Consider the following 27,457-nt stretch of genomic DNA (forward strand, 5'->3'; position numbering starts at 1 on the left):
ATTTTTTACTTATACGGATAATTACTGGTTGTTCTAGAGAAGTGCAAGGAGTTGTGTACTGGACAGTTTAAAGATTAAATTGGCAGAAGAAAAATCTACTTAGTTTTTGCAAAGTGAATACTGAGTCCAGTGCTAAATGCTTCAGTGCTCATACTGTCCTCGGATCTTTTGAATATTTTTGAATTCATTTATTTGATTCTCTTACTCTCATTGCTCCATCTATGTAGAGAGATCAGTAAAAAAAATGCCCATGTGTAATTATAACTAAATATTGAGAAGAGAAGACATTGTAGTAATTTAAATGAGCTTGTCTACTTACTATCTTATTGTCTGTTTTAAATGATGTACCTTATTAGTGTAATGCACTTTTGGGAAGATAGATGCCTAGTGCAGGAGTGAACTGTCTGGAAATTGTTTTATTTGATATGAGTTCATCAAAGCTTCTAGTCCTTCTATAGCATAAAAGTTCCTTAGTACTGGAAGGATCGGGATGTTGACCCTGTTTTTCTTTTTTTAGAGAGATTTCCTGGGAAATCAGGAAACTTGAGGCTAGTAAATCTCACAACATTCTTGAAGTTTCTCAGCCTAAAAAAGCATGTCAAGGTTTATATGTCATTGGCACTGCAGGCCTCCACAAGCATTCTAAAACCGCAGTTGTTTCATCTAAAAAGTAATGTGATAATAGCACACGGTTGGCTGTGCAGAATTGTTGCATCCACATCTGTTGCTGGAATCTTAGCATCCTGATAATGGTGATGTTAAGAATTCCTGTCTTAAGAGAAAAGTTTTCATGTTTTCGGTTCCTGGCACTTAATACTTGCAAAGAACTAAAGCGTATAGCAGAGCAGGTTTCAGTGATCCTTCTTTCTGAGTGTCATTTGCAATAAATACTTTTTTTGTGTCTTTGGTTGTCATCACACTTATTTTTTGGCAATAGTCCTTCTTTCACTATGCCTAAAGCAGCCGTACAAGGTACTCTACTGAAGAGGACAGGTCTGTTTCCTCCCTCAGAATAGTGATTTGTTCCCACATGCTTTTGCCTTGCATGTTTTCATAAAGCCCCCATAGCATTTTTTCCTTTCTGTTCCCCTCCTCCGCTGCCAGCGCATGTATCCCACAGCTTTCTGCTGTGGAAGGTCAGTGAAGATTAATTTATGCAGGGAAACTCTTGTCTTTACTGAAATCTGTTTTTGCTCTTGTGTTCTTACTGGAAGTGGCATTCACCCATTGTGAAATTGGGAGGAGCTGTTTCTCTGATGCATAGATTCAGCTGTTTGATACAGTAGTGCTGCAGATCAATTCAGCTTAGTGCTGGAGCTACTGGGATGGGAAACTCCTTCCCTTGCCTTTGCAAACTCTTTGTTTCTGGCATGCTCTTTCATGCCTCATGTGTGTTGGATTGTCTGAGTGCTTTCTCAGACTAGAGAGAATAGTGCACTGCATGCCCAAGGTACACTTTGACTTGATGGAAGTGTCATACTTTCCTGAAGAGCTGAAGAAGCTCCTATTACATACAACTAATCCCATCTCGGGTCTCTCTTTCTGTGAGTGGTGCTGCAAGTAACATCTTATAGTAGGTACTTCTCAAACTTTAAGCAGGTAGGAACTAACCTGTATTGCGTTTGGACAAATATCCTCATTTGCAGCTGTTACGCAGAGTACCAAGCAGGTTTCATTTATAGCAGTTATCATTACAAACACTATTAGAATGAAGAACAGAGGCTGCACCTCTAAGAATCACTGAAAAGGAAGCAGCCTCTGGCAATCAGACTATAGTCAAAACTTCATCATTGACCTCAGTATCAGGGTTTCCGTTTCTTAGAAAAGCAGAACTCCTTTACAATGTTAACAAATCACATCTCTGTTATTGATGCATCTAGAAATTATGCTGGCTTTGGTAGGGCTGCGCTCAGGTGCTTATTTAGGTACAGAATATTGTGATCTACCTCTGTGTATGGTGAGATTTTTAGAATCACAGAATGGTTTGTGTTGGAAGGGACCTTAAAGATGATCTAGTTCTAATCCCCCTGCCATGGGCAGGGATACCTTCCACCAGACCAGGTTGCTCAAAGCCCTGTCCAACCTGGCCTTGAACACTTCCAGGGATGGGGCATCCATAGCTTCTCTGGGCAACCTGTGCCAGTGTCTCATCATCCTCATAGTGAAGAATTTTTTTCCAATGTCTAATCTAAATCTGCCCTCTGTCAGCTTAAAGCCATTATCCCTTGTCCTGTCACTTCATGCCCGTGTAAAAAGCCTCTCTCCAGATTTCTTGTAGGCCCCCTTTAGGTACTGGAAGGCTGCTCTAAGGTCTCACTGGGGCCTTCTCTTTTCCAGGCTGAAAAAGCCCAACTCTCTCAGCCTGTCTTCATAGGACATGCATCATCCAATACTCCACTTTGCTTAGAGACTTCTTAACAGTTGTCTAAAAGCACGCTTCTGTATATGTATCTATATTTTGTCTGTAAGTATGCTGTTACCATCACTCTTTATAATGTGTAGAAGAATTGCAAAGACTAAACAGTCTTTGGGGTTTGGGATACTAGTAGTACTTACTGAAAATTTGAATGATGACAAAAGTTGTATGCTTGGAAGAACTCTGCTCAGGTACTTTAGTATTATGTTAGTACTTCCTTGTATAGTGTTTAGGTAAAGCCTTATTTCTTCCCTTAAAAAGATTATCTTAGAGATGTATATTGCATGTTGTGTAAACCATCATGGCTTTGAAATCTTGAATGAAACTTCTGTCTCTACTGTATTGTCATGTCTTATTTATCAGGAAACATTTGGAGAAGGGAACAACACTTGTGTTTAAAGGCTAATATGTGAGTGTGAATTCTCATCTGCCAAAAGCAGTGTGGTTCTATTTGTTGTTGGAGATTATGTCCAATGTATTTTCTGTGTTTTCGTAGCTGTTTGTATGTATTAAGATTATTTGAGGTTAGAAACAGTGTCACGTTTTTAAGTGCTGTATAAAAATACAAAGATGTTCCAGCACATGTTATGGAGTTAATACTCAAGTGGAAATAAAAGCAGCACTCCAGTAATGTTACTCTACCATAAGTTTTGCTGTTCTGTATGTTGAACACACACAAACTGGGTTGTTAAAGTGAGTTTTCTTCACAAGATTTTGTTTTTGTTGTGCAGCTTACTCCCTTGTAATGTTTTAACTGAATTAATTAATGCTGACTTCATACTGCATCTGCTCACAGACCAGTTGTTCTTCAGTTGAGCAATTAAATTTCTAGAGGCACTGATGCCTCAAGATATTTCCTGTTTCTCAGTTAACTGAAGCGTTTTGAACTTAAGCAGCTTTTCCCATGCTGAAATATAGTTAATATAATCAGCTTCACAATTGCTACCAAATGCAGCCCTCATTTTATTTAAGCACTGGCAGATGTATCATATTCTTATTATGTTGCGGAACCTTAGCGTAAGTATGAGTAAGTGGTACTTGGTACTGTGGGTGTGTTGTACAGACATTCACAGTTCATTGGCATCTTTTGTACAGGGTAATAATGTTCAGGTGGGGAACTGAGTCTGAAGCAGGATGACTGGTTACTGTCTGGATATTGATGTAAGACTCCATTGCTTGTGAAACTGTTTTCAGATAGATCAGAAGAGACTCTGAAATGTCATTCTAGTGAATTCTTCTAGGCTGGTTAGGCTCTTGTCTCATGGGGCATTTCTACTGCACACATTTCTATCGATTATATTAAATTACTTCCAAAATATCTTCTGACCATCTTGACTATATGTCCTGTCCATATGACTATCCTAAATGACTGTTTCTGCATCAAAGGAAAGCAATTTTGCTGACTTCTTTTAAGTACCTTAGTTATATCCAGCTTGGTGAATTTTACAGCAAGAACTGCTGGGGGAAGTCACTGGAAATGACAGATTCTCCACCCAGAATATTAATCCGTATGCTTAGGCATACAAGTACTGCTTATCAACTAGTCTATGCAAGGAGGAGCTGCCAGGAGAATTTCTGGAACTTTTTTAAATTTCCAACTGGAGAGCTCCTGTAATATTTAGTTAAATACACTGTCATGAAGGCTGCTAGGAGTTTGTTAGGTCATCTTGTCTCTAGTCAGTTTCATCTCTGCAGAGACCAGCTGGGAAGATCCAGGATTGCATGGGGAACTGTATATGCATCCAGGCACAGCCTTGAGCCCCTGTTACACCATGGTTATGACAACTTCTTTGTTATATTACAGCTGTAACTCAAATTCTCCTAACTGCCTCAGGGGTATATATTGTCTAGTCTTAAAATGTTTGAGGATTATTGTAACAAGAGGGATGTGCTCAGTATATAATCTCTTGAATAACCAGGCAGAATGCCTTGTCCCCAGTTCCCCTTAGCCAGTGAAATTATAGTGTTTTGGGCAACTCGTGGTGTAGTAGCTTTTACTTTTCCTGTTTTATCAAGTCTTTGTTATGAATGTTTTATTGTTTTGTTTAGGATCTTCTACATTTGGCTTGGAGATTTCTCTCCAGCTATGGTTTGGTTTTTTTGTTGGTGGTTTTTTTTTTTTTTTTTTTTTCATTCTTCTTTAGATATAATTGTGTCAAAGCTGTAGGGGAGCTGAGCTTTCTTGCGTTCTGGAAGTGCAAGCAATTCTATCATCTTGGTGAGGAGCATAAATTGTTTATGGAATAAGTTTCCCACCTAGGTTGAGTTTTTTGAGGAGATGGTGTTCTGTTCCTGGCATTACCAATGCATACAGTTAACTCTTGGACCCAGAGAATATCTAAAGAGGTTAAAGTATGTTCCCTTGCTGTAGGACCTGACTTGAGTATTATGTGTCTATGAACTGAACACAGAACATGAAAGAAAACTGAAATAGCTTCAGTTTCTTTCTGTGGGAAAATTTTTTGCTATGGATTCTTTTTTTTTTTTTTTTTTTTTTTGCTGGGTTTCCTAGGTCTTTTATTCTATGGTTCTCTTCAATCCTTTTCCCTTCCTGGCCATCTCATCTATTCTTTTGTGGAACATTGGAAGTAACTTTCATATTTAAGCGAACAGGGATCTTCATCAATTCAGAGGCACGTTTGGAATGACATTCCATGTATGATGTGTGGTGTACCAAAACATAGCATGAGACGCTATATTTTCAGGGTGGTTTCTGTCAGTAGTCTGTTTTTTGGCATCTGGAACCTATGTTTCCTAAGTCTGAGGAAATATAGTTGGAGCAGAGAGGTAGCAGAGCTTCCAATAGCCCCCCACTGTTCTGTTATCATAGAGTCATAGAATAGAATGATTGAGGCTGGAAGAGATCTCTAGAGATTGTCTTGCCCAACCCCTTATCTAGTTCATTTCTCGGTGTCTCTGATAGAGGAGACTATACAGTCTGCAACCTGTTCCAGTGCTTGACCAACCTCATGGTTAAAAAACTAAACAAAAACAAGGGGGGAAGTTTGTGTTTGTCTTATGTTTAACCAATTTCCTGTGTTTCAATTTGTGCCTCTTGTCCTTTCACTGATAGAGTTCCCCTGAGCCTTCTCTTAGGGCTAAATAATCCCAGTTCTATCAGCCTCTCCTTGTACATCAGATGCTCATTTAATCTTGTCCACAGCCCTTACTGTACTCATGCCAATGTGTTCATGTCTCTTCCATCCTGGGGAGCCCAGAAGTGGACACAATACTCCAGATGTGTCTCACCACCACTGAGCTGAGGGACAGGATCATCTCCCTTGAAGTGCTGCACTTCTCTATGGTCAACTTGTCATCAACCAGGACCTTTGTTTTGTTTGTTTTGTTTTTTTTAATACAAACCTACTTTCCAGCTGGCTGGCCCCAACACATATTTCTGCATGGGATTATTTCTCCCAGGTTCAGGATTTAGCATTCCCTGAAATTCCTTTGCCCATTTCTCCTGTCTGTTGAGGTCCCTCTGAATGGCACCACAGCAGTCCAGTCTGTCATCCGCTCTTCCCAGTTTTTGACTTCACTTCTCTGTTAGAAACTGTTTATCATCTTTTACTTCAGGATGAGAGAACTTTATTTTTCAACACTTCTTGAGGATCTACTGAACTGAGAAAACATCTTCTGTATGAAGCTCTGTATAATAACATAATGAGACTGCCTCACCATTTACAGTGGATAATTTCAAGTTGTTATGGCATTGCAAGTCTAATTATTTTCAACTCCTGACTTAAGCCACTAGATAATCAAGTATTATTTCATAACTCTCTTTAGTGCTACATGACAGAATAGTTGTGCTTCTGTTCTCTAAAAAGGAGTTATTCCAATGAATTAAGTCAAATATAGGTTGTATATCCCATTGTATGCCTCTATTTTTAGAATTTAGATACATTCTGCAGAAAATATATCTATCCTTCTCATGTCGTAAATAGATATTAGGTGGAATAGACTTGTTATTTTCTGCCATCTACAAATGTCTTTGCTGATATTTAAAGGGGAGGAGGATACTCTTGATAATATGGTCAATGCCTCTTAGATTCATCATTTTAGTTGCAAATTATAAAGCTTCCTTTGTTCAGTTCAACCATTGTTTTGTTTACAACAATGCATACTATATATCCTTCAGAAGAGTTACTAATATCTTGAATTTATTTAAAGCAACACTTGACAACACAGATACTATGATGAGTCAAAGCCAGTGTCTTTCAACCTGTATTGCTATAAACTACCTTTGTGGTGTTGCATTAACTTGCTGTTGCATTTTCCTTTCCATGTCGCTGTTCTCCATGTCCCCATTTGCCTCCCCACTTGCCAAAAAGAACAAAACCCCAAACGCTAGGCAAAAGCCAAGCCTCAAGGTTGAGTAATGTCCTTATGTTATTGCATCAATTGTTGTATTTGTGTTGTACTGCATTCTCACAGATGGCAAATACAACAAATGAAGAGCTGGGATTTATCTATGGAACTTCAGTGATTCTGAAGAAATCTTTTTTTAAGTAGTAGTATTTTTTATTTTCGAGTTCTTTTGCTTTAGCCGTTAGAGCCAAAGCTAGTCAGTTTTTATAATCCCAGTCTCATACTCCTCATCTGAAGGACCTTTAAAGGAAAAGCCTTTTAAACCATTATTTACAAGAACTCAAGTTATTGCAGTAACATCCTGAGTACCCTTCAGTTGCACTGGTTCTTTCCTCTGTATTCTCTTATGGCTGCAGCCACCCTTCTGGACACGTGCCCTGTGATCTCTTCAGAGCACCTCAGAATTGTTTTTTCTTCTGTTGAGTATTGAAAATTAAGATACATAAATGGAATCCATTCATAACAAAAACTGCATTTCACTGAGTGTGCATGATACCTTTCTACATTTGATGCCTGTTGCTTTTGACTACTGATTATGAATACATAAATTGGCAACATTAGTCAGAATTTAGTTATATATTAGATGGACACAGTTAGAGGTTTGGGACTAAATTATATGTTTATGTATTTATCCCTTCCTCCTTGCCCAGTTTTTCAAGGAACAGAAATGAAGGTTAGCCATTAGTAATCTATTCAAGTTCTGTATGTGCCAAATAAAAAGTGAATGTATTTTCTGTATTTCAGGGAAGTCTTAAGAACAGTCGGAAGATTTCACCCCAAGAGTTCATTCAAGAATTAAAATCTGGGTTAATAGATGAAAGACTAGTCACTTGCCTGGAATCTCTTCGTGTGTCCTGACTAGTAATCCTGTCAGGTAACGTCCATTAATACACATGCAAAGATTAATTATATTCTTTATTTCTTAATGATGTAAATTAATTGATCTGTAGATGTACATGTTTCAAGATTTTAGTTAATGAATGTATATGCATTAATGAATGATTGTATGCATTTACTTTTATTGATTGTCTTCTGTAGATCTATTTTTCAGTAGAGTTCACTAGTCTGTACAAGATAATGCTAAGAGAATGTAAAACAAGTTCACTTTGTTTTCTAATCAAATAGTCAAATAGCTAAATAGTTCAAAGTGTTTTTTGGTGTGTGTTTTTTGTTTGGTTCATTTGTTTTTTATTTTTTTTAATTGTGTGCGCCTTCTGTCCAGTGAGCTTTAGGCTTTCTTCCTTGCTGCCTTCTAGTGATCTTTGCTGTATCTGTGGGGTTTATCTATAAAGAATATCATTTAGTTTACCTGTGCTTTTTGTAAAAGTCTAACTCTTCAGTAGTCATAACTCTAACACTGATATCAATCTTTATGTTTAATTTAGATTTGATCAATGCAACTTGATTTGTGGATGTTGGCTTTATTTTAATTAATTATATTTTTTTCTGTTTTACTCTCTTTTCAACCTTTTGTTTTAGAGTTCTTATTTAAGCCAGTGGTTGAACACATGATTTTGGGAAACTGTTTTGGGTTTAGTTCAAAAAAAAAATGCAAATGAAATTTCAGGGATGCCTGTGGTGGGATGTGATTAAAAAAGGATTTGACAACTTCTTGCTGCATCTGGCCTGGCAGAGTTGTTGGTGTGGGTCTTCTGTATGGGTGGTTGCTTCTTTCCTTCTATTAATTTGTTTCTGAATTGGATTATCTTATTGGGAATATGTAATGGTTCACATGGGAAGAAACATGCTTTACGTTAACGAGAATTATTCTGACAGAGGGTTTTACAGAAGATATACTTCTTCCAGGAATGTGAAGCAACTTTTTGATATAGTATATGCTTCCCCTTCTTTATTTAAAAAACAAAACCCAAAAAACCCCGAAATACCCCCCCCCAAAAAACAGAAACAAAACCCCCAAATGAAACACCCCTTCTCCCTCCCCCCCAAACAAAGCTAAAACCCAAAATCAACCCACAAACCCAGAGACTTTTTTATTTACACATATGTTGATTTAACAAAGAAAATTTTGTTTGCTAGTATGTGTCTAGAAATAGAAAATGTATGAAATGTGTGACAGCTGAAGTTTAGAGCAATCTCTTCTCTCTGTTCTATATAGTTTTCTAAACTATCCATCTATATGACTGGATAGTTTTTCTTTTTTTGTATATGATTCCCCTTTGCTGCCCCTTTCCCATACACCAAGAGAAAAGTTAAACCTCCTCCCCCCACAAAAGCCAAACCCCATGATCTTGGTGAGGTGCTAATTCTGCCTGACAGCACAGTACAATGTGATAAGAGATGAAGGGGTAAGGAAGGATTGAGAAATGGTATCAGAATAAGGAACGTGGAGGCCAGCTATGAGAGAAAGATGTTGTTCTGTACTTGAGATGTTTGATAGAGAATGCAAGTTGAATTGGATTGTGATAATGTAATAGAGGATCTGATTAATAGTAAAAGTCTAGGGATTAATATTATCTGGAAGAAAAAGTGCAGAAACTTAGAAGTTTTACAACAACTAACTATCGTTAAATGCTGGACTAAGTAGGTTTTCCACAAATATTTCATTTTGAATAAGGAGAGGATTCGAAAACTGTAGATATGTTATGAGTACAGGGAAATGAGCAAGTGCTTTTATATGTGGAAAAATAGAAAAACAAATGTTTTCATTTTCAGAAGCTTAGTGTATTATGTCAAAACTTCAAAGCATGCTAGGTTATAATGCATTGTTGATATCAAAGTATTGCACAGATAGTTTTGAGAGCTTAGTTTCTTTAACTTATTGGTAAAATAGTTCTAGATTGCAACATTGGCTTTACCTTTGTTCAGTCAAATATTAACTATGGTAGGCAGAAAATTTGACAGGTGAATTTAAGTTCTAACGTGGCCACAATTTATTATAATTTAACTTCAATTTGAAACGTTAAGGAGAATGTAAGAGACAGCATAAAAGAACTATAATGGTTGGATTGGAGTGAAACTTGTTATTGAGTTAATGGATATATAGTCTAGGAATAGCTCAGGATTACAACTGGTAGAGCAGTTCTGAAACAGTCTTGTGTATTGAGTGGTGCTGAAAAAGACTGTTAAGATAGACCTCAGTAGGGTTAAACAGAGCATCTTAAAATAGCCTTGGTAGAAACCTGAGTTCTTCTGTAGGGCTTGTATACAAACATAGCAAAAATGTAACAATGGCATACTGTTCCTCATAATAAAAATGTGTGGAGTAAACATCTTTAAACCATGCCCCCTTCTTTCTAAGGAGTAAAAACAGTTGGCGTTCATTGCATACAGATATTAGTGACTGATTTTCCTATCAGCAGCCAGGTGTTGGAGTAAGAACTTGCTTTGACACATAAATACGGAACTCCAGCTGCTATAAATCCATGATTATTTTTAACTCCAGCTTCATATCATATGCACAATGAGAAATAATTGATGAGACTCTGGGATTTTATTTTGTGCACACATAATACCTAAGAATAAATTTATGTTTTGTTTTTGTGGTGTTTTTTCTTTTTCTTTGTAACAGGATGAGAATTAAATTTGCATTAGATCTAGCCCGACAATCTTAACATTTATGGGCTGTAATCTTTTCAACAATATATAATTTAGGGGTTTTTGCTGGTTTTCAAATTCCTATACTTTAAACAACTTTTTACTCTTGTTGACATTTCAGTTTCTAATGCAAAAACTGGTTCTATAACATTGTTTTCAATTAATCATTTTTGTAAAATGTATTAGTAGTTCACAGAAAATCTGTATTAAGTGATATTGAATAGTTTGATCCTGGTGCTTAGAAAAATGTACTGAAATCTGTGGCCTACTGCAAAATGTAGTGTTTAGTTTCCACCAGTATAAAAAGAAAGCCTCAAAGGGAATATGCATCCACTGATATAGGCACTTGATCATTCTCAGCATTCTCAGCTGAAATGTGCTAAAAAATGTCTTATAGGGTTATCTTTAGGTCAGATTTGGCTGGTTACATCAAAACCAATTGACGGTTATTTGCCTAATCCGTTTCAGAATGAAGCACCCATCCAGGAAGGACAAAATCTATTTTCATGTATATTTACTTTTAGGGGACAAACAGATAAAGGCATCTGATTTGGTTCTCTCTTCCTGTAATTTTAAGTCCATTACAGATCTGTATCTAGCAGGTATGAAGAACTGTTTAATCCAATCCTATGATGGGATTAGAAGTAGTTTGTATTTCAAAAGAGCATCTCCCTTGTGTTATTTCCAACAAAATAGCTTCTTATTTGTCACTAGGAAGGTCTCACCATTATAGGAGTATCTAAATATTCTGGTTACTAATCAAAAGTGGTGATACATAAATTTTACCCAATGTGTACAATGGTGTGTAAATAGACAAAACAAAAAACAATGCAGAGGCTGTAATAGAGCTGAAGCAGCTGTCTCATGTAGAAACAACATGCCAGGTCTAAGCTCAGAAAAAAATAGCTTTGGCAATAGCTGAAATTTTAAATTTTTGTTGTGTTCACTTGGAGACATTCCTATGGATTAATATTTCAGGCATCCACTTCTGCAATTCCTTTAGGTTTTTCCTCCCGTTTAGGGTTAGATTCTGAAGTTTACAGGAGATGCTAGAACAGCGTGTGGTAGGAATTTGTTGCTTTTCTTCCCTTCCTTTGCAAGAGTTTCTTAATTACAATACTGTGCCAAAGAATGTATAACTGTCAATTTAAAAATTAAAATATAATGGCTACTATAAGTTTTTAATATTTTTTTAATTCAAGGTTATCTAGTTGCATCAATGAGTGAATGTAATGCCTCTTGGTCTTCTGTTGAGTAGAGAGTCCATTTTGGGTTTTAAAATGATCCAGTTATACTGCTCTTATCCTGTCTGTTCTCATTCATTGTAATTAGTCTTTTTAAATGTCAATTCTTTTTAATTTCTTTTTTCTTTCTCCCTAGCTGGGTTGAAAACTTTGGCCGAGAAGGTCTGGGGCTGCTGTTGGATGTTTTGGAAAGATTGGTTGAGACAAAAAAGTAAGGATGATTTCAGATAAAACTGTTAGCTTTTTTTAATAAGTAAACAGCATTTAATTACACTATTCTTTTTATTTATTATTTATTTATTTATTTATTTTTAAAAATTTATTCAGCCAGGACAAAGTTGTGAAGAGGAGTCAGCATAAGGTGATACAGTGTTTGAGAGCCTTCATGAATAATAAGGTATGGGATTTTATTTAACCTGGAAGTCTAAATTGCTATAGTTCAATCAGATAATGTACATGTTCAGTGGGTATAAGCCTGTGTTCAGTCTGGAGAAGAGGTATGTTGGTCAGCTGTGGTTTGAAGTTCTTTCTGCTGCCACTTTCTCTCCCCAGGAGTATACTGGGATAATCATGTAAATTTTTGATCCTGATGTCTGCCCGTATTACAGAATAAGCGACCCAGTTGGGACTTTGCTCCCTTTCAACTTTTTTGCTGAAGTGTTTGACAGACTCAAACGTAATTTGAAATATTTGCTTGAGGGAACTGTCACTGTCTTTTACTAGATATTCAATACAGTCTTTTGGATTCCATCCAACTCTCCTTATAACCGTTCTTCTGTTGTTTAGTATGGATTGGAAAGAATTCTGGGAGAAGAGAGGAGCCTTCTGTTGTTGATCAAAGCAATTGATCCCAAGCAAACTAACATGATGACGGATATAGTTAAACTCCTTTCTGCGATGTGCATTGTTGGAGAGGAAAACATGTAAGTAATGTATTTAGCCAGAAATAGTACGGTAATTTTACAATATCCAAAATTATAGTTATACCTGAATGAAAAGCTAAAATTTTCAACTTCAGTTTGAAACTAATACTTCTACTATATTGTCAATTTTCTGAATACCTTTATCTCTGATTTTTATTGTGGTCATATCAATAACAGTTTTCTGTTTGATATGTGGATCTGCTGGTTAAATGAAAGTAGTTATGCAGCTATTGTTTTGATTAAAATTTTTTAGCATTACTTTTAAAGGTACATTAACCATTGTAATCCAGTAAGTAATTTTGTGGCTACAGAAGTCTCCAAAGGAAACAAGTAATGCTTAATCCTCCTAAATTTGTATGCAAGAAATTGAGACAGGTGAATACTTTAGCAACATGGATCTTTGGGTGAGAAGCAAGGTTAAGTCTCCCTCCTGAGTGAAATGCTTTTCTTACAGCCTTGAAAAAATCTTGGAAGCTGTAACAGCAGCAGCAGAGGAAAAGAATGTTGATAGGTTCTCTCCTATTGTAGAAGGCCTTCAGGATAACTCAGTTCAGCTGCAAGTAAGCAAATTTTTTTCACAAACCTCTGCAACAAGTAAAATTAACATCAATTATTTTTCCTTATTGAACAAGTCATTACAATAAAAAGAAGGAGGAATACTGCTTCAAATAAGGGTCAAATTTCAGAATCTTGTTTATAATGTTATCTTTTGAAAACATGTCATGGGAAGATTCAGTGTTGAGAGACATAGGAGTGTTTTAGGTTATTTTGTTGATTTCTATTCACCCAAATCTTACAGACTTTGGGAGTTAAATTTATGTGTATATTCGTTTGGAAAAGATTATCTCACTTCTGGCAATATTTGCTGAAACTTAAAGATTAATAATAGTTAAAAAACAAGTTTTTAGGCAACTACTTTTTATAATCATGTTTAAATCAGCAGGAAATCTGTCCCTCATGCCCACTTGATGATTTTATAAAATTGCAACAGGGAGTCTGAGGAAAAAAATCCTTCACCTTGTTTCAGTTGATATAGAGTTTACTGCAGAAATGCAAAAAGTATTATAGTGCATTTGAGTGATCATTATAAATCATTGGTCTAAGAGTGTAAATATTAACTCATAGTGATGTTCATGTAATTCAGTTGAACTGAACAGTGTTCATAATTGTCATTGTTTATGAATATTACAAAACTAGTAAAAGATGAATCTCAAGTTAGAAAGAAATGATTGTGTTACTCCACTGTCACCTTTTGTATTAAATAGTCCATGTCTGATGGTAAAGATTGCTGTTTGTTTCATCTGTCTCAGAGAAAAGCTAGCCATATTTGATGGTAGAGGAGAATCATTTGCAGCTGAATCATGCCAGTACTGATAGGAATATATTTTGAAAAACTGTCCCTTCTTTCTTACACCTTCCATATTGTAATCGTAGAGTGGTTTGGCTTGAAAGGGACCTTTAAAGGTTCCAACCACCCTACCCTGAGGGGGGCATATTTCACTAGATCAGACTGCTCAAAGCCCTGTCCTACTTGAACACTTCTCTGTCCTGAGCAAGAGATCCAATAGCGAGATATTTTTTTCTTTTTTTATTAATATTACTGTCATAGCTGAAGTGGGATTCAGTTACTGTGATAGCCCAAATTCAGCTTTGAATTACTGCGTAGTTGTCTGACAGTGGAAATTCATAGCCATGGTATAATTTGCCAGGTGAGGTCATAATTTAGGGAAGGATGATCCTCTAATTGAAATATTTTTTTTTTTTGTTAATTATGTTTTGTAAATGTTTATTTATCTCAGCATAGACTTATTGCACTGAGTTAAAAAGTTTTGAATGAAAACCAAATCAAAGAATTTATGAATTCTCTAGTTCCTTCTTTTGCTTCAACGTTGAAGATTTTAAATGCCTATAATGCATATTGCACTCTATTACCAGTGGTGATAGTCGAAGTTGCTTAGGAATCTTAGACAGTCAACTTCAGGGCCAAGTAGACTCTCCCCCAGCAAGGGGTGAAATGTAGGATATTTTGTTTGTTCTCATATTTCATTTGTTGTTTGTTTTTAAAAGTGGATCAGCTTAGTATTGGCTTCATACAGATGATGTTGATTCTGGCTTAGAGCAGAAAGATTTCTTTCTTTTCCCTCTTTTTTTTTTTTTTAAATTCTCTTGTGTGCGTATGTCATTAATATATTGAAAATCATAGTAATTGCTATTAGGGATCAAAAAGGAGACCTTATATTGGCAAGGCTGGAGTTGAGCTGGAAAGGAGAACTGTAGAGTACTTTTTAATTTGAGGCTGGGAGGCTTTGTGTAAGGCTTAGCCTAAAGTTAAGATTAGCAAGGAAAGAACGAAAAAGCTTTGAGCTGTAGTTGTAGTGTGACTGGTAAGGGACTGCAGAAGGAAAGCGTAGACTGTAAGACAACATATTTCCTGTTTTCCAAGGCTTTTGAGTCTGCATTTTCCAGATTGGACATACATTTCTTGTAGATCTTTACCTTCAGTATTTTTGCACGAATTGTTGTAGTTCTACAGTATTAAATCTAAATATATTGTCTCATATATTTCTCTTCTCCACTGGCGTTTCTGTTTCATTTAGATTTCAAGGTGAATGATGTTCAGTTTACAAGTTCCTATTCAGTATGATTTCTTTGGTTCATAGTTTAATATCCTTGATAGTGGGCAGTATGAATTTGAGCCAGGCATGCAAGCTTGGGCATGTCAGACTTTCAGGACAATATAACATTTGTCTTGCTGCATCGAAGGCTTTTTTTCGCTTGCATGTTTTTTCGGTCCTTCTTGGTTTACTTGCTTGGTACTCTTGTTCCTATTTGATCAACGTGAGAAACAAAAATATGAAAAGTTTGATTTTCTGTTATGCTTATATCTATTGTTTTAGTATAATCAATAAGGTAAAAAATGGTTATAACATATACTAAGAAAATGTTATTAATAAATATAACCAGTCAAAGAATGATAAAAACAGTCCAAATACAGAAATTTGTTTTAATGTTAAATAATGGTAGTTCAGTGTCTCTTTGTGTTGGTTAAGCAGCTTTATTCTTGCTTTGGCATGAGTATGGATATCAATTAATTTTGATTCAGAAAAGAAAAATGCTACTTTCCCTACTAAAATGCAAAAGGTTTTGAGAACTTCCACATCCATCACTGCACTAATATGAAATGTCTAAATTTTAATACTATGTAGAGCAGTACTTCTCTGAGTATTCTTTAGTAGCTTATAGGTATTCAGAGTTCTGAAATCAACATTTTGTTTTGAGTGTGAGTCTTCCGGAAGTGTATAGATTTAGTACCAGGAGAAAAACTGTCTATAATTCCATTTTCTTTAGAGTTAAGAAAGCACATGAAAACTGCCTTAAAAGCAACCCTTTACTTTATTTGAAGCAATAGGTAAATTAAATTAATCCTGTGTGCTTCTCACTTTACTCCAATGTGTACCCAAATGGGCATTTCACCCCTTTCCTCCTATTTAAAAATTAAATACAATTATGAAGGCCTTTCTAGATCTATAAATAAGCTTTGCAGATCATACTGAAGGTGACCAGATAGTAGCTCTTTTTGGGAATAGGCTTCAGAAATTTTAATCCCTTGTAAACGGTTGCTGGTAAGAAGCCCCTTTAAGAAAAAAAGTAGATACCAATATTAATGGCAGTTGAGACAATTGATATGCAGGGATTAAAGGTCATAACTGATTATCTCTAACCACTTAGGTCTTTCTTATAAACATGAACCCTTTCATACGCACTATTCACAGCAATGCTCAAGTCCATTAGTGAAAACTCCTGATTAGATAATCCAATCAGTGCAGAAAACCAGCTGAGTTGTTAACTGTGCAGTAACAGCTTTTATTTTTCTGGGACTGCTACTCAGATATTAAACAAGTACTTTTCTAGTAGTTACACCTTCTTCGGTTTGTGCTATACCTTCACTTGGTATTTTGTTATCCTCCTCTATAGAAGACAAGCGTTGTTAAAATTGAGAATTTACTCTAAATGTTGCAATTGCAATACTTAAGCTAAATATATTAATTTGGCTTTACTGAGAGTGTAACCCTAAAGTTCCTGAAAATGGGTAACATCTTGCTGTTTCATTTGGTGTATCTTGTGTAGACATGGAAACTTCTACTGAAAGTTCTCTTCTCTTTTTGAGTTAAAACTTCCATTTGAACATGTCCTTTCCACTAAAAGGCTCTTTATCTTTTTCAGACTTCACAAATGGTTGCTAGATTTCTTTTTGAAGACCAGAAAAATCAAGGTTCCTCATGTGAATCAGTTGTAAACTTTTATAACAATGCTATTGACCTGGTGGTTAATTTGACAGTGTTTTAATGAAACAAAAGTTTACAGTTGTCAGTTATTTGGCATACTTGCTTTGATTATCAGCTTGATATATGTAGGCTTGCTTTGTGGCTGTTTAGTTTGACACTAACAACTGACCTTTTCAGTTTTGAATTGACTAATGCTTCTGCTACTTGAAGGCTGAATGTATAAAAGGCCTCAGTATCATGATTTTTGTATTTTTAGTGAAAGCTCTATGTATCTACCTTTTGCATTTGTTGAAATCTAACTATATTCTCCCTTTTATCTTTCATAAAATCCAAAGCTATGGAAAGCATACTTGATATTTTTGGTTAAAGACAAGATTGGTGACCTTAGTTCAAGAATATAGCTACAGCTATATTCTTGAATATAATACTGAGTTTCTGGATTTGTTAAACTACATTTACTTTTAACCTTAAGCCTGTGTTTGAGAAAACGTGTACAGGGTAATCTGGTACCTTCTATACTTATGATAACAACTGAAAAAGTCTAATATGTTGGTTGCTCATGTCACGTGTCACAGCTCTTCTGACACAACCCATTTCGATATATCTAAGACAACAACAACATATTTTGTGTTGTGTTGTACAGTTCTTACTCTTCTTGGAGAATCAAATGCATGCTTCTACTCTCTAATTATCATCTTTCATCACTGTCCCCTAAGCAGGCGGTTTAACTAATGGAAGAGTGCTGCTCTTCTGTAGAGTTCTTGTTGCAGATGCCAGCTCTTTTTAATTTTTCCAGTTAGAACTGAGAACAGGTACAATGTTGAAGCAAAGGTGCAATTCCTCCTTTTCAATTAAGTTCCTGAAAAATGAGCATTGATGATCCCTGTGGAAACCTGCAGGTGTTTCATGTCTGTCCTAGAAGTGTTTTTGTGACAAAGTAAAAGGTCTTGTCTATTCATCAATAGCATTACTCTCTCACTAAGTTTCGTTGTCGGGGAATAAAATTTCATCTTTCTTTTTCATCTAATAATGTGAGATGGTATAGTCTATGATATTTTGATTAGCTGAATCACTTGATGAGTCTCGGTTGCTCTATGCTAATGAGGTCCTTTCCATAACTGAGTATGTAAAAGGATGAATCAGAGCAAAGCTCACCTTACCTACATATAGAGACTGATAATAAGTGTTTAAGATCCATGTAAATGTACATGCATCTGGATGGTACATCTCAGTCATTACTAAGAATTTTCTGTCATTAGTAACAGTAAATAATTGATGAACACTGATACAGTGTCTGTATCAAAGCCAAATCTACAGCTAGTTTAATACTGGCAAGCAGAATTTAACTTAAATGTGCATCATCTTTAGAGTCCTTTCTACAAAAGCATATTTGGAGTAAGAGTGAGAAAAGTGAAGCAGCAAATCTCACTGCAGTTCTTATTCAAATGAGCAAGACATGACATGAGAAGATGCTTGCCACATTGATTGTCTTGTCTATGCAAGAAAAAACCTGCTCAGAGCTACTGATATGTACCTGACCTTTTCCACCAGAAAAGGACCAAGTATATCCTGTCTGGTCATCAACTGAGAAAAATGCAAGTTTAAAGTACAGACTGTGGAATCCTCAGAAAATGCATCCTATGACTGGATAGACATTACTGGTTAGAATTGGAATTTGAAGCTGTAACTTCTCACGTAGCAGAATATACCTGATCTCATTGGTCTAGTTTCTCATGGAGGAAAGTATTCAAAATTTTTACTTTCCAGGTGAACTCTATCATCATCAATGCAAAATCCTTCACTACCCAATATGTGTGTGTCCATCAATATGTGTCCATCAATATATGCCCATCTCTTAGATAAACAAAGTCAAGTATTGTAGATTTCCCTACCATGTAACAGCAGGATGTTAAAAGCATTCTGTATGGAATATATTTGCAGACCTGAAAGCTCTCTGAAAACTAACAAGGTGGATTATACTTAGTTGCAGTTCTTTAGGGATGAAGAAGGAAAAGAAGTATCTAACTGGACTACCATGTGAAGAGAAGGCTTTGCTTTTGGCTTTTCCCTGAAGAAAGGAAAGTGCCTCTACATGCCTTCACTGCATGCCTGTTGTAAACAGAAGGATATTCTCAACATGTAATTGCTGTCTGGGTTAGAGGTGCCCCTCAGGAAAGAGTAAAAATTGCACTCCTCAGCAAGGCAACAATATTTTAGAAGTACACCATAGTGCTGTGTATTATCATATGCCTTTTGCCATTAAAGCTGAAAATAATTTCATCATGCATCTTCTCAAGTGCAGACTAACAAGTACCTCCACCTACATCATCTACAACTTTTAATGAATTGCTTTTAGATATAGACCATTTGCCCAGAATGTTTGCGCACAATGACTTCTGCATTCCTAGGAAGCTCATTTACCTATCATTACTAAACTTCATACTGCCTCGTCAATAGTACCTCTTCTTTTATTGAAGATGAGACATCTTTTTTGATGTGGACACAGCCTTCCTACCTTATGTCTGTGGCTGAAGATTCAAAAGGCTTGTCAGTCTATTTACAGAATCTTACCCAAGGTAACTGGGTGTAAAAGAATGCAGTTAGGGCCCACTCATCTGGAGTGCAAGCAATGACTGATTGTTCTGTGTCCCAAGAGTTGACATTTATAGAGCTGTCAACTGAGGCGTCACAGGCATTTTCTTTAAGTATTATGTACTTTGAAAATGGTCAAGGAATGATGCTGCATTTGGGATGATTGTTCTTCAATTTTTTCCTCAGTTAGGAGCATTAAAGTTAAGCAATTGTGAGTGGATACTCCTTGGAATTGTGTGTAGTATGAATGCACATAGAGGCAATAATTTGAAAAGAATTACTTGTCTGCAGCTTCCTTTCTTAAGAAATTTTTTCAACTCTTTGGACTCTGTTTTCTCTTTGGTGGGACCCTTTATTAGCATCATTAGAGGTTGGATGGTCTTTTTTTGTGGAAGAAATTACTATAACTGTTGTTTCTACTGCATTTCTTTGATTAGCAGCTGCACTCTGGAAGTAGGAAACAAACTTGTTTGACTAGTGTTAGATCTGAAGTCAGTAGTACTTTCTGGTAATTTAATAATTCTAAATACCAATGTTCAGAATTTTTAAGCATGCTGTTAAGCAGATTTAGCACTACTTTCAGATAATAAGATCCTAATCTGGTATTTTTAAACAAAAGTCATGTACCTCTAGTTAAAAAAAAAAAAAATCATAACAGACTTCTTCTTTTTCTGAGGCCTTTTTGTGGTTGAGACTTTCTTCCTAAACAAGTAGACACAGATGGAGGTAAAATATCACACTTTGTAGATTGGGAACAAATGATTGGCATTTGTAAGCCAGATGGGACACACTGCAGCAGCCATAATGGTACTCTGTACAATATGTGTTCATGTTTAAGCTGATGAATTGAGTCCCTAGTCAGTAAAGACAGTGGATCCTAGAGTGTCCTGGTCACTCCATATGTTGTAAAGAAAATCTTTTAGAATCTAGAATCTTAAAGAAGAGCTTTAAAGAAGAATCTAGTAGAGTACTGATTAACAAGAATGGGAGTTTAGCTATGCATATAACTACATATAGATATCTGTCTACATATAGGCATCTAAATGCAGGTATCTCAGGTTTGAACTGTGTTGTCTTGGAACAAACTCTGGAGAACTCCAGGTTTATTCCTCTGTGTTACATAGACACTAATTGAACTAAGCTTGCTACTTTTTTAACATTGATTTGCTGTCAAACATAGAGTAGTATTAATATACTGTTTTTCCAACTGCAGAGTTTAGGATAGCAAAAAGTTTCTTTTCTTCAATCTTCCCTGGGTTATTAGTTAAAGTAATTTTTTTAAAAGCCACTCAAATGCTGTTAAGTTTAAAAGGGTTTTTTTTTATTTTCCTTTTGGTTTTTGCGTATTCCTCAAAATCTAACTTTTCAGACTGCAGTGTTACTGAACTGTTCACAAGCTTGTTTCTTCCTCTTAATAGAATTGAACACATTTTTTCCATATAGGTTTTAGGTTCACTGAACAGATCTATCTTGCTGCACTCTACTTCTAAGTGAATGAACTAATTTTAAATTATTACAATCATGTGTGGTTTAAATATTATATGGTAACTGCTGGATACTGAATTATGGTTTCATAAGTTTTCATGAAGCAAGTTGTTCAAAGGTAGATATAAAATCAATGCCTTACTTAGACTGTCTTTGCTTTCTCATGGATAAACTTTTCTCATCCTGCTTTTTGTAGACTTTTGTTTTGGAACTTTCACTATTACTTTGTATTATAGAAATAGTTTGTTAACATAATCCAGTAGGTCTTTGTCTTATTTATTTCAGGAAAGCAAAAGTATATTCTGGTTATGAACTGAAATTGAATTCCCACTTGATCAAATTTGACTAAACTGCTGGAATAGCAGTACTTCTTACTGATGTTTCTTGCTTTTCATTGTTGTATTTTGACTCTGTTCTGTTTCAGTAGCACACCTGCACATGTACCTTGTTAATTTGGAAAATTAAAATAAAATGCCTTGTTTTTTTGTTGGCTTTCTTTTTTTTTAGCAGCAATTACATTTGTAGACATCCTTTCATCTAAATTGCATTGCTATCTCAGAGATAAAACTAGTTTGCTCTTGATCAGGATTTTCACAGTAGTGTACTTTGTTCAGTCTCTGATTGCCTCATTGATAATTTAAATCAAGTGTGATAGATGCTGATTCCTTGCTTAGCAGTCCATTCACATAACGCTTTGCATGAAAATATACTGTTTTAAACTGCTGATAACAATGACAAAAGTTCAAGTTCTGTTGTAATCAAACAACATGGAATTTGACTTTATTTGAAATGTAAATGTAACCTTGCAGTACTGCACCTTATTACTGACTGTATGATAGTGTTGTCCGATGGAGTCTACAATTGTTGAATGCCTCACTGATGTTGACAGGACTACAGGTGTTTATGGCATCTGTCAATGTGCTGAATTACTGGTTTTGAATGGCAGAGCTAATTGAATCAAGAAAATGCAATTGAATGAAAGTACTCCGGAGAGTATTGGTGACAGTGTATGACAGGTTTCAACTAAGTAAGCTCAAAAGGAGATGAAGTAAAAATTTTTATCATAGCTGCTGAAGAAAAATACAAATACTGATAAAGTGGATGGTTTGGTAAAATGGACCCATACCAAAACAAATATGAAAAGGTTTAAGAATAAATAATGCAGCCTGTATTTGGGTAATAAGAGAATATATTCTGTAAGGCATTGTTGCACTAAATTTGAACTGTTTCGGTTGACTGCATTTTCTACCATTTGTTGTGTCCAAATTCACCACCACGTTGTGACACTGCAACTTGTGCAGGTTATGGGCCTAAAGAATACACCTTCTAGTCAAAGCCAAGAATTTGTTGTTAGTCTAAAAGTCTTAATGGTCTAATCAAATTACTGTCAGTAGTACTAACACATGCCACTGCATCCCATGTCTCTACTTTTCTATGTTGCATCGTACTTAGGGTCATTTTGCTATCTGCTAGTTACAGGGAGCTTTGTTATGTTACAGTAAACTTTGTGCCACAAACTTGTACGAGGCTAAGCAAAATCTAAAGCTAGTGGGGTGCTAGTCATTCTGTTATTAGACAAATCCTGTTGCATCTAAATGAGCCAAAACAAAGCTCCAGGCAGGCAAGCCAAGTCTCAATAAAGCCTGGCAAGTCTGGAAGCATGTTAGCCTGTTACTAGCAAAAATAACAGGGCTACAAGGCCACGTATTCTGAACAAGAGTGTAGAGGACATGACAGTCAAATATTGGATATGAAGAGCTTTTTTAGTTTCCAAAAATACTTGGTTGTGCAACGGGAGAGTCCTAATTTCTGCTTATTGGGTGCTGTTAAGACAATTACTGGTTTTATTCAGTCCACTTTTCAAAAGTGGACTAGGCGTCTTTTGGTGCGTTTAGCATTTTTGTTATTGCTGTGTGCAGTTTGGATGTAGGTAAGTCTAAGGATTTTCTTTTTATTTATCTTTCGGTATTTGTAGGTTGTTTTTTTTTTGGGGGTTAGCACCACTTTTTGTTACCTAGTGTGGGATGATGCTTCAGCAGTAATAAACAAATATTAGAGTAGCTCTTAGAAACAGTACATATACAGAAACAGGCTGCAGGAGTAATACAGAGGTTTTGCTTGAATTTATTTGAAGAAAATAAGTGGCAAGTTAATTAAGTCATATTTTCTTTTAGGTTTTTAAAATGCTATAGACATACATGTGGAATCAAATTGCATAAAATTAGGGAAATAACAGATTCCAGGGAGAAGTGTCATAAAGAATTATTCTGACAGGCATTACAAAGACAAAGAAGCCACTGTGACAGTTCAAGCCCCAAACTGTTATAAATTTAGCAGCTTTCCAAGTGGGTTGTTCAGAGAAGAATAACAGGATTGTTTCTTATTTATAACTTTAAAGAAGCCCCCAAATCTGAAAGATCTTTCCCAAGGTAACATATTTAAGACAGAATGGTCAAGGTTCTGGTTCTATTACTTATATTCTTATTTAACTAACTTCTTTTAAAACTGACTGTTGGTAATGTAGTGCCAATTCCTTTCTGAAAGAAAATACACTGTATCTATCTATTCCTTGTTGATGTGTAGGGATTTTTTTTATTGTTACTTATTAGGTGATGATCTAATTGACCTCACTGTAAAGAATGTGGAGAAAGGACAGGAACAGAATTTCATTGTCTTGCAGTTTCTAGCCTTATAAGTTGTTTATTTTCTTAATTATTTTGTTAATTTTTTACACTTTGTTAATTTTTTATACACTTTGCTAGCGTAAAATATAAAGACTGTCTTACAGTGAGAAAAAAAAACCAGTAGCAAGGAAACATCACTTGAGATCTTAATATGTGTATTCACATTGTTGTTTTTGTATGTTGAAAATTATACTTATCAAGGTATTTGCTATGTGCTAACATTCATTTACTAAAAGGAACTTGCTATTTGTATAAAATGACAAGATTCAATGGAGTGAGAAACTCATTTTTATGAATATTTTTTAACTAGTGTTTGGTATTTATAGCTTATCTAGCTGATAAGAAATTTAACTATCTTAATTATAAGATTACGGTAGATTGTTAATTAGACATGATGCAATTAGTTTGTTATAGCTTTTTGACTGTGATGCATATTGAAATCTAAAAAATAGTTGAATATTTCCTCTTATAGGTAGCTTGCATGCAGCTCATCAATGCTCTTGTTACATCTCCTGATGACTTGGATTTTAGACTTCACATCAGAAATGAATTTATGCGCAGTGGATTGAAAGAGATATTGCCAGTAAGAGTCCTCTAGGCTCTCTTTGCATTACTATTTAGATTATTGGTCTATTTGAGCTGGAGGGGGGAATGGGAAAACAAGTTCTAATAAATTATTCTCAAAGGCATTTTATTAACTCTGGGCTCATATTAACTATATGAACAGTTAGATATGAGAACCATTGTTAAAATAAGAATGAAAAGGTGAAGTATGCTCTCTGAACTTTGTTGATTCCTCAGCATTTTAGCATTCTGATTTAGAACATGTGACAGACTGTTGTGCAGACAGTTGTTAAGCCAGGCTGAAGCCATGTTTACCTTTTGAGTATTTACTTTATATATGTATATATATATGGAAATAGGAATTTTGCAAGCCTTCCTACTATTTCTTCTTTGCAGCAATTGAAATGTATAAAGAATGAAGCATTAGATATTCAGCTGAAAGTGTTCAATGAGCATAAGGAAGAAGACATGATTGAATTCTCTCACCGTTTAGAAGATATTAGATCTGAACTAGAATATCCTTTTGATATCAGCAAAAGAAACATGAACAAAATTAAGTGTATAAAGGACATTCTTCTGGTATAATTTTTGTTTACAAAAAGTTATCAGTCAATATTTGACTGAAATATTTTTTCCTTGCTGTTACTCTCCTTAACACTTTTACTGAAGTAAATGATGTTTACAACATGGTGTGGAACACAGTTAAGGACACTAGCGCTGAAGGATATTTTCTTTCTATTCTCCAACATCTTTTGCTGATAAGGAATGATTATTTTATACGGTATGTTTAATTCTATGTTAAATGTTAATTATGGATTTTGTTGTCATTCAGTCCATTAATAGATTTCTTCTTTAAATGTAATGATAAATACAGCTTAGTCTTTTTCTGTGTAGATTGTAGTTCCTAACTATTCCTGTATGAACTTATGTTCCGAAGTATCAGCTCTCAATAAGAATGCCATCTATATGTTCTTGTCTCTTCTGCTTAGGATACAATTTCATACATAGATATAGAAAACTATTTTTGTTGAGATCTGAGCCTTGCTGACTGCAAGTATAAGAGATCAGGTCAGGTCTCTTAATTGGCTATAAATCATGGTAGTAGCATTGTAATTTTCTGGTGGCTTTGAGTCAAAGGTCAAAACCAAGTATGCACAAAAGTGCACTTTATACAGAAATCTTGACATATGCTTAAATTAGAGTAACTTTTGGTTGGGAATTGAGTATTCTCAATATACATTGTAGGTCAGTGTGAACATGTTACTGTCTCTTGGAAAATTTGTCAGAAAAATTACAAGGAAATAGTTAGGAAACTCTTAGATATTTCAAGCTGCCAGATACTTTCTAAAATATGCTCATATAGTTTTTGAGGAAACTGGAGAAACCAGATGTGAAGCGTACAGAGAAGGAAAGCCACCTGTTTTCTGCATAGCATTCTATATAACCTTGCATTTCAGGCAATATCTAGCATAGATGTACCCTTAAAGGTTAAGATTGTGTAACATGGGTGCACCTATGCTAGACCTCTTCCTCCTGCAAGCTGTGAATTCAGCCCTTTCGTGTTCTGGGTGAGTGACACAGCTGTCACACAGCCCAGTGTTTTAGAACCAGGTAGTTTCATTCCTCTTACTGAAACAGGGCTGCAATGAATCCATAGTTAAAAATTCACAAAACCAGAAGGGGTCAATCTGAAGGAAGAGCCTTCTCTTTACTGAGAGGAAACAGGAGGGAGTCCTTCCCTTCTGTATTTCCATAAGGGGAGAGATGCAGAGCTTATGATTAGGGTTTGCACCTACCCTTCTATGGAAGTAAGTCAGTCCAGGTCTTTTGTCCTTACTGCATCCATAGACAAGATTTTAAGTACACATTTATAAGTAAATATACTGTCAAAGAACTTATCTTTGTTTTTAGTCCACAGTATTTCAAATTAATTGAAGAGTGTGTATCCCAGATAGTGTTACATCGAAGTGGAACAGACCCAGATTTCACATATCGTAAAAGATTAGATATAAATTTCAGCCACTTAATAGGTAAGTACTATACTTAGAAATTATTACAGTATCGTAGTTCTTTATATGTTCTAAAAACCAAGTTAAAGTTATACATGTGATAAAGAATCTTGTTGCCCATATATGTGCAAGTATGTTTGTTTATTTTTCAAGATATTTGTGTAGATAAAGCAAGATTAGAAGAATGCGAAGAGAGGGCTTCTGAACTTTCCAGAAAAGTAAGTAAGTTTCAAGTTTTGTGGTTGTAAGATGGACACTGGGGATTACTTAATAGCTTCATGAATGTTGTAACTGAACATGGCATAGTTTTTAACTTCAAGTTACTCTTAGTTCCATGTTCACTTGGGAATTTGGATGGTTCTTATGGACTGGGAAGCAGAGAAAAGTGCTTAAGAAAAGATTTAGTATTTTTACTATTTATTTTAAGGTTTCAGGTACAGATCTCTCAAAAATCAACTGAATACTTGATTTGAACTGTTATCAGTTTCTTCAACAAGATAAACTGTGGAAGAATAAGAATTGACTCATTTGTATCTATGGACTGTGTTACTATATGTCAATTTTTTTAAGCTACTTTGCCTGTAGTTTAAATGCAATACTATTTTATGCCATTTCATATAATAAAGACTTGCAGTGGTAATAGAGGTGGTACATCCACTTACTGGATACATGGAAGTTAGAATAGCAGATAATGTTGTATGTGTCCTTAGTATTGTTAACAAGTGAGTTTTAATAAACACAAAAGGAAATGCTGGAATCTAAAGAAACTATACAGGACTGACTTGTAGTAACAACTTTTTTTTTTTTTTTTTCCTTAGTTTGAAAAAGATTTTGTAGTTCATCAGGAGACTCAGGCCCTACTGCAAAAAAAAGAAGAACGAATCAGTGAACTTGAAGCAGAATTGCAAGCTTTTAAGTCACAGGTATAAGACAATTTAAATGAGTGTATGAAGTGTTGATTTTGGAAGGTGCTTCATTTTGCATCTTTTGCAGATTATGCTAGAGCAGTTGAGGGTTTTTTCAAAGAATCTTTGTTATTGTTATTGACTGTTAGTTTCCGTTATTTCTGTTTTATACTAAGTATTGTGGTGTGGCAGTAATTAGCTGTTTGAGTTCCCAGATGATCTTTTTTGTGCCTAAGCTCTGCTAATTAAACTAGTTTCTTATGTTTCATTTGGGTTTTGCTTTTGGTGTCATATATTTCCAAAGTAATTAACCACATAGGGTAGTAAGTCTTACACTTTTAGATTAGCATTCATCACTATGATCTTTATCCCTCCACAGGAAATTATTCATTACACAGTTTGCTTTGTTGAAGCCATACTGTGGAT

The 27,457-nt window shown here is 35.4% G+C and overlaps 1 protein-coding gene across 1 annotated transcript in view; it reads left to right on the top strand.

The window, feature by feature from the left end:
• Nucleotides 1–27,457, top strand: part of DIAPH3 (diaphanous related formin 3) — a 231,025-nt gene that overhangs the window by 25,127 nt on the left and 178,441 nt on the right. Inside the window, 12 exon segments of the mRNA XM_030477090.1 lie at nt 7,529–7,634; nt 7,637–7,658; nt 11,720–11,794; nt 11,911–11,980; nt 12,370–12,506; nt 12,961–13,066; nt 24,026–24,136; nt 24,514–24,632; nt 24,782–24,898; nt 26,029–26,147; nt 26,280–26,344; nt 26,945–27,049. Coding sequence (XP_030332950.1) covers nt 7,529–7,634; nt 7,637–7,658; nt 11,720–11,794; nt 11,911–11,980; nt 12,370–12,506; nt 12,961–13,066; nt 24,026–24,136; nt 24,514–24,632; nt 24,782–24,898; nt 26,029–26,147; nt 26,280–26,344; nt 26,945–27,049 — 1,152 coding nt within the window.

This window comes from Strigops habroptila, chromosome 2 (genome assembly GCF_004027225.2).
Source record: "Strigops habroptila isolate Jane chromosome 2, bStrHab1.2.pri, whole genome shotgun sequence".
Classification (NCBI taxonomy): domain Eukaryota; kingdom Metazoa; phylum Chordata; class Aves; order Psittaciformes; family Psittacidae; genus Strigops; species Strigops habroptila.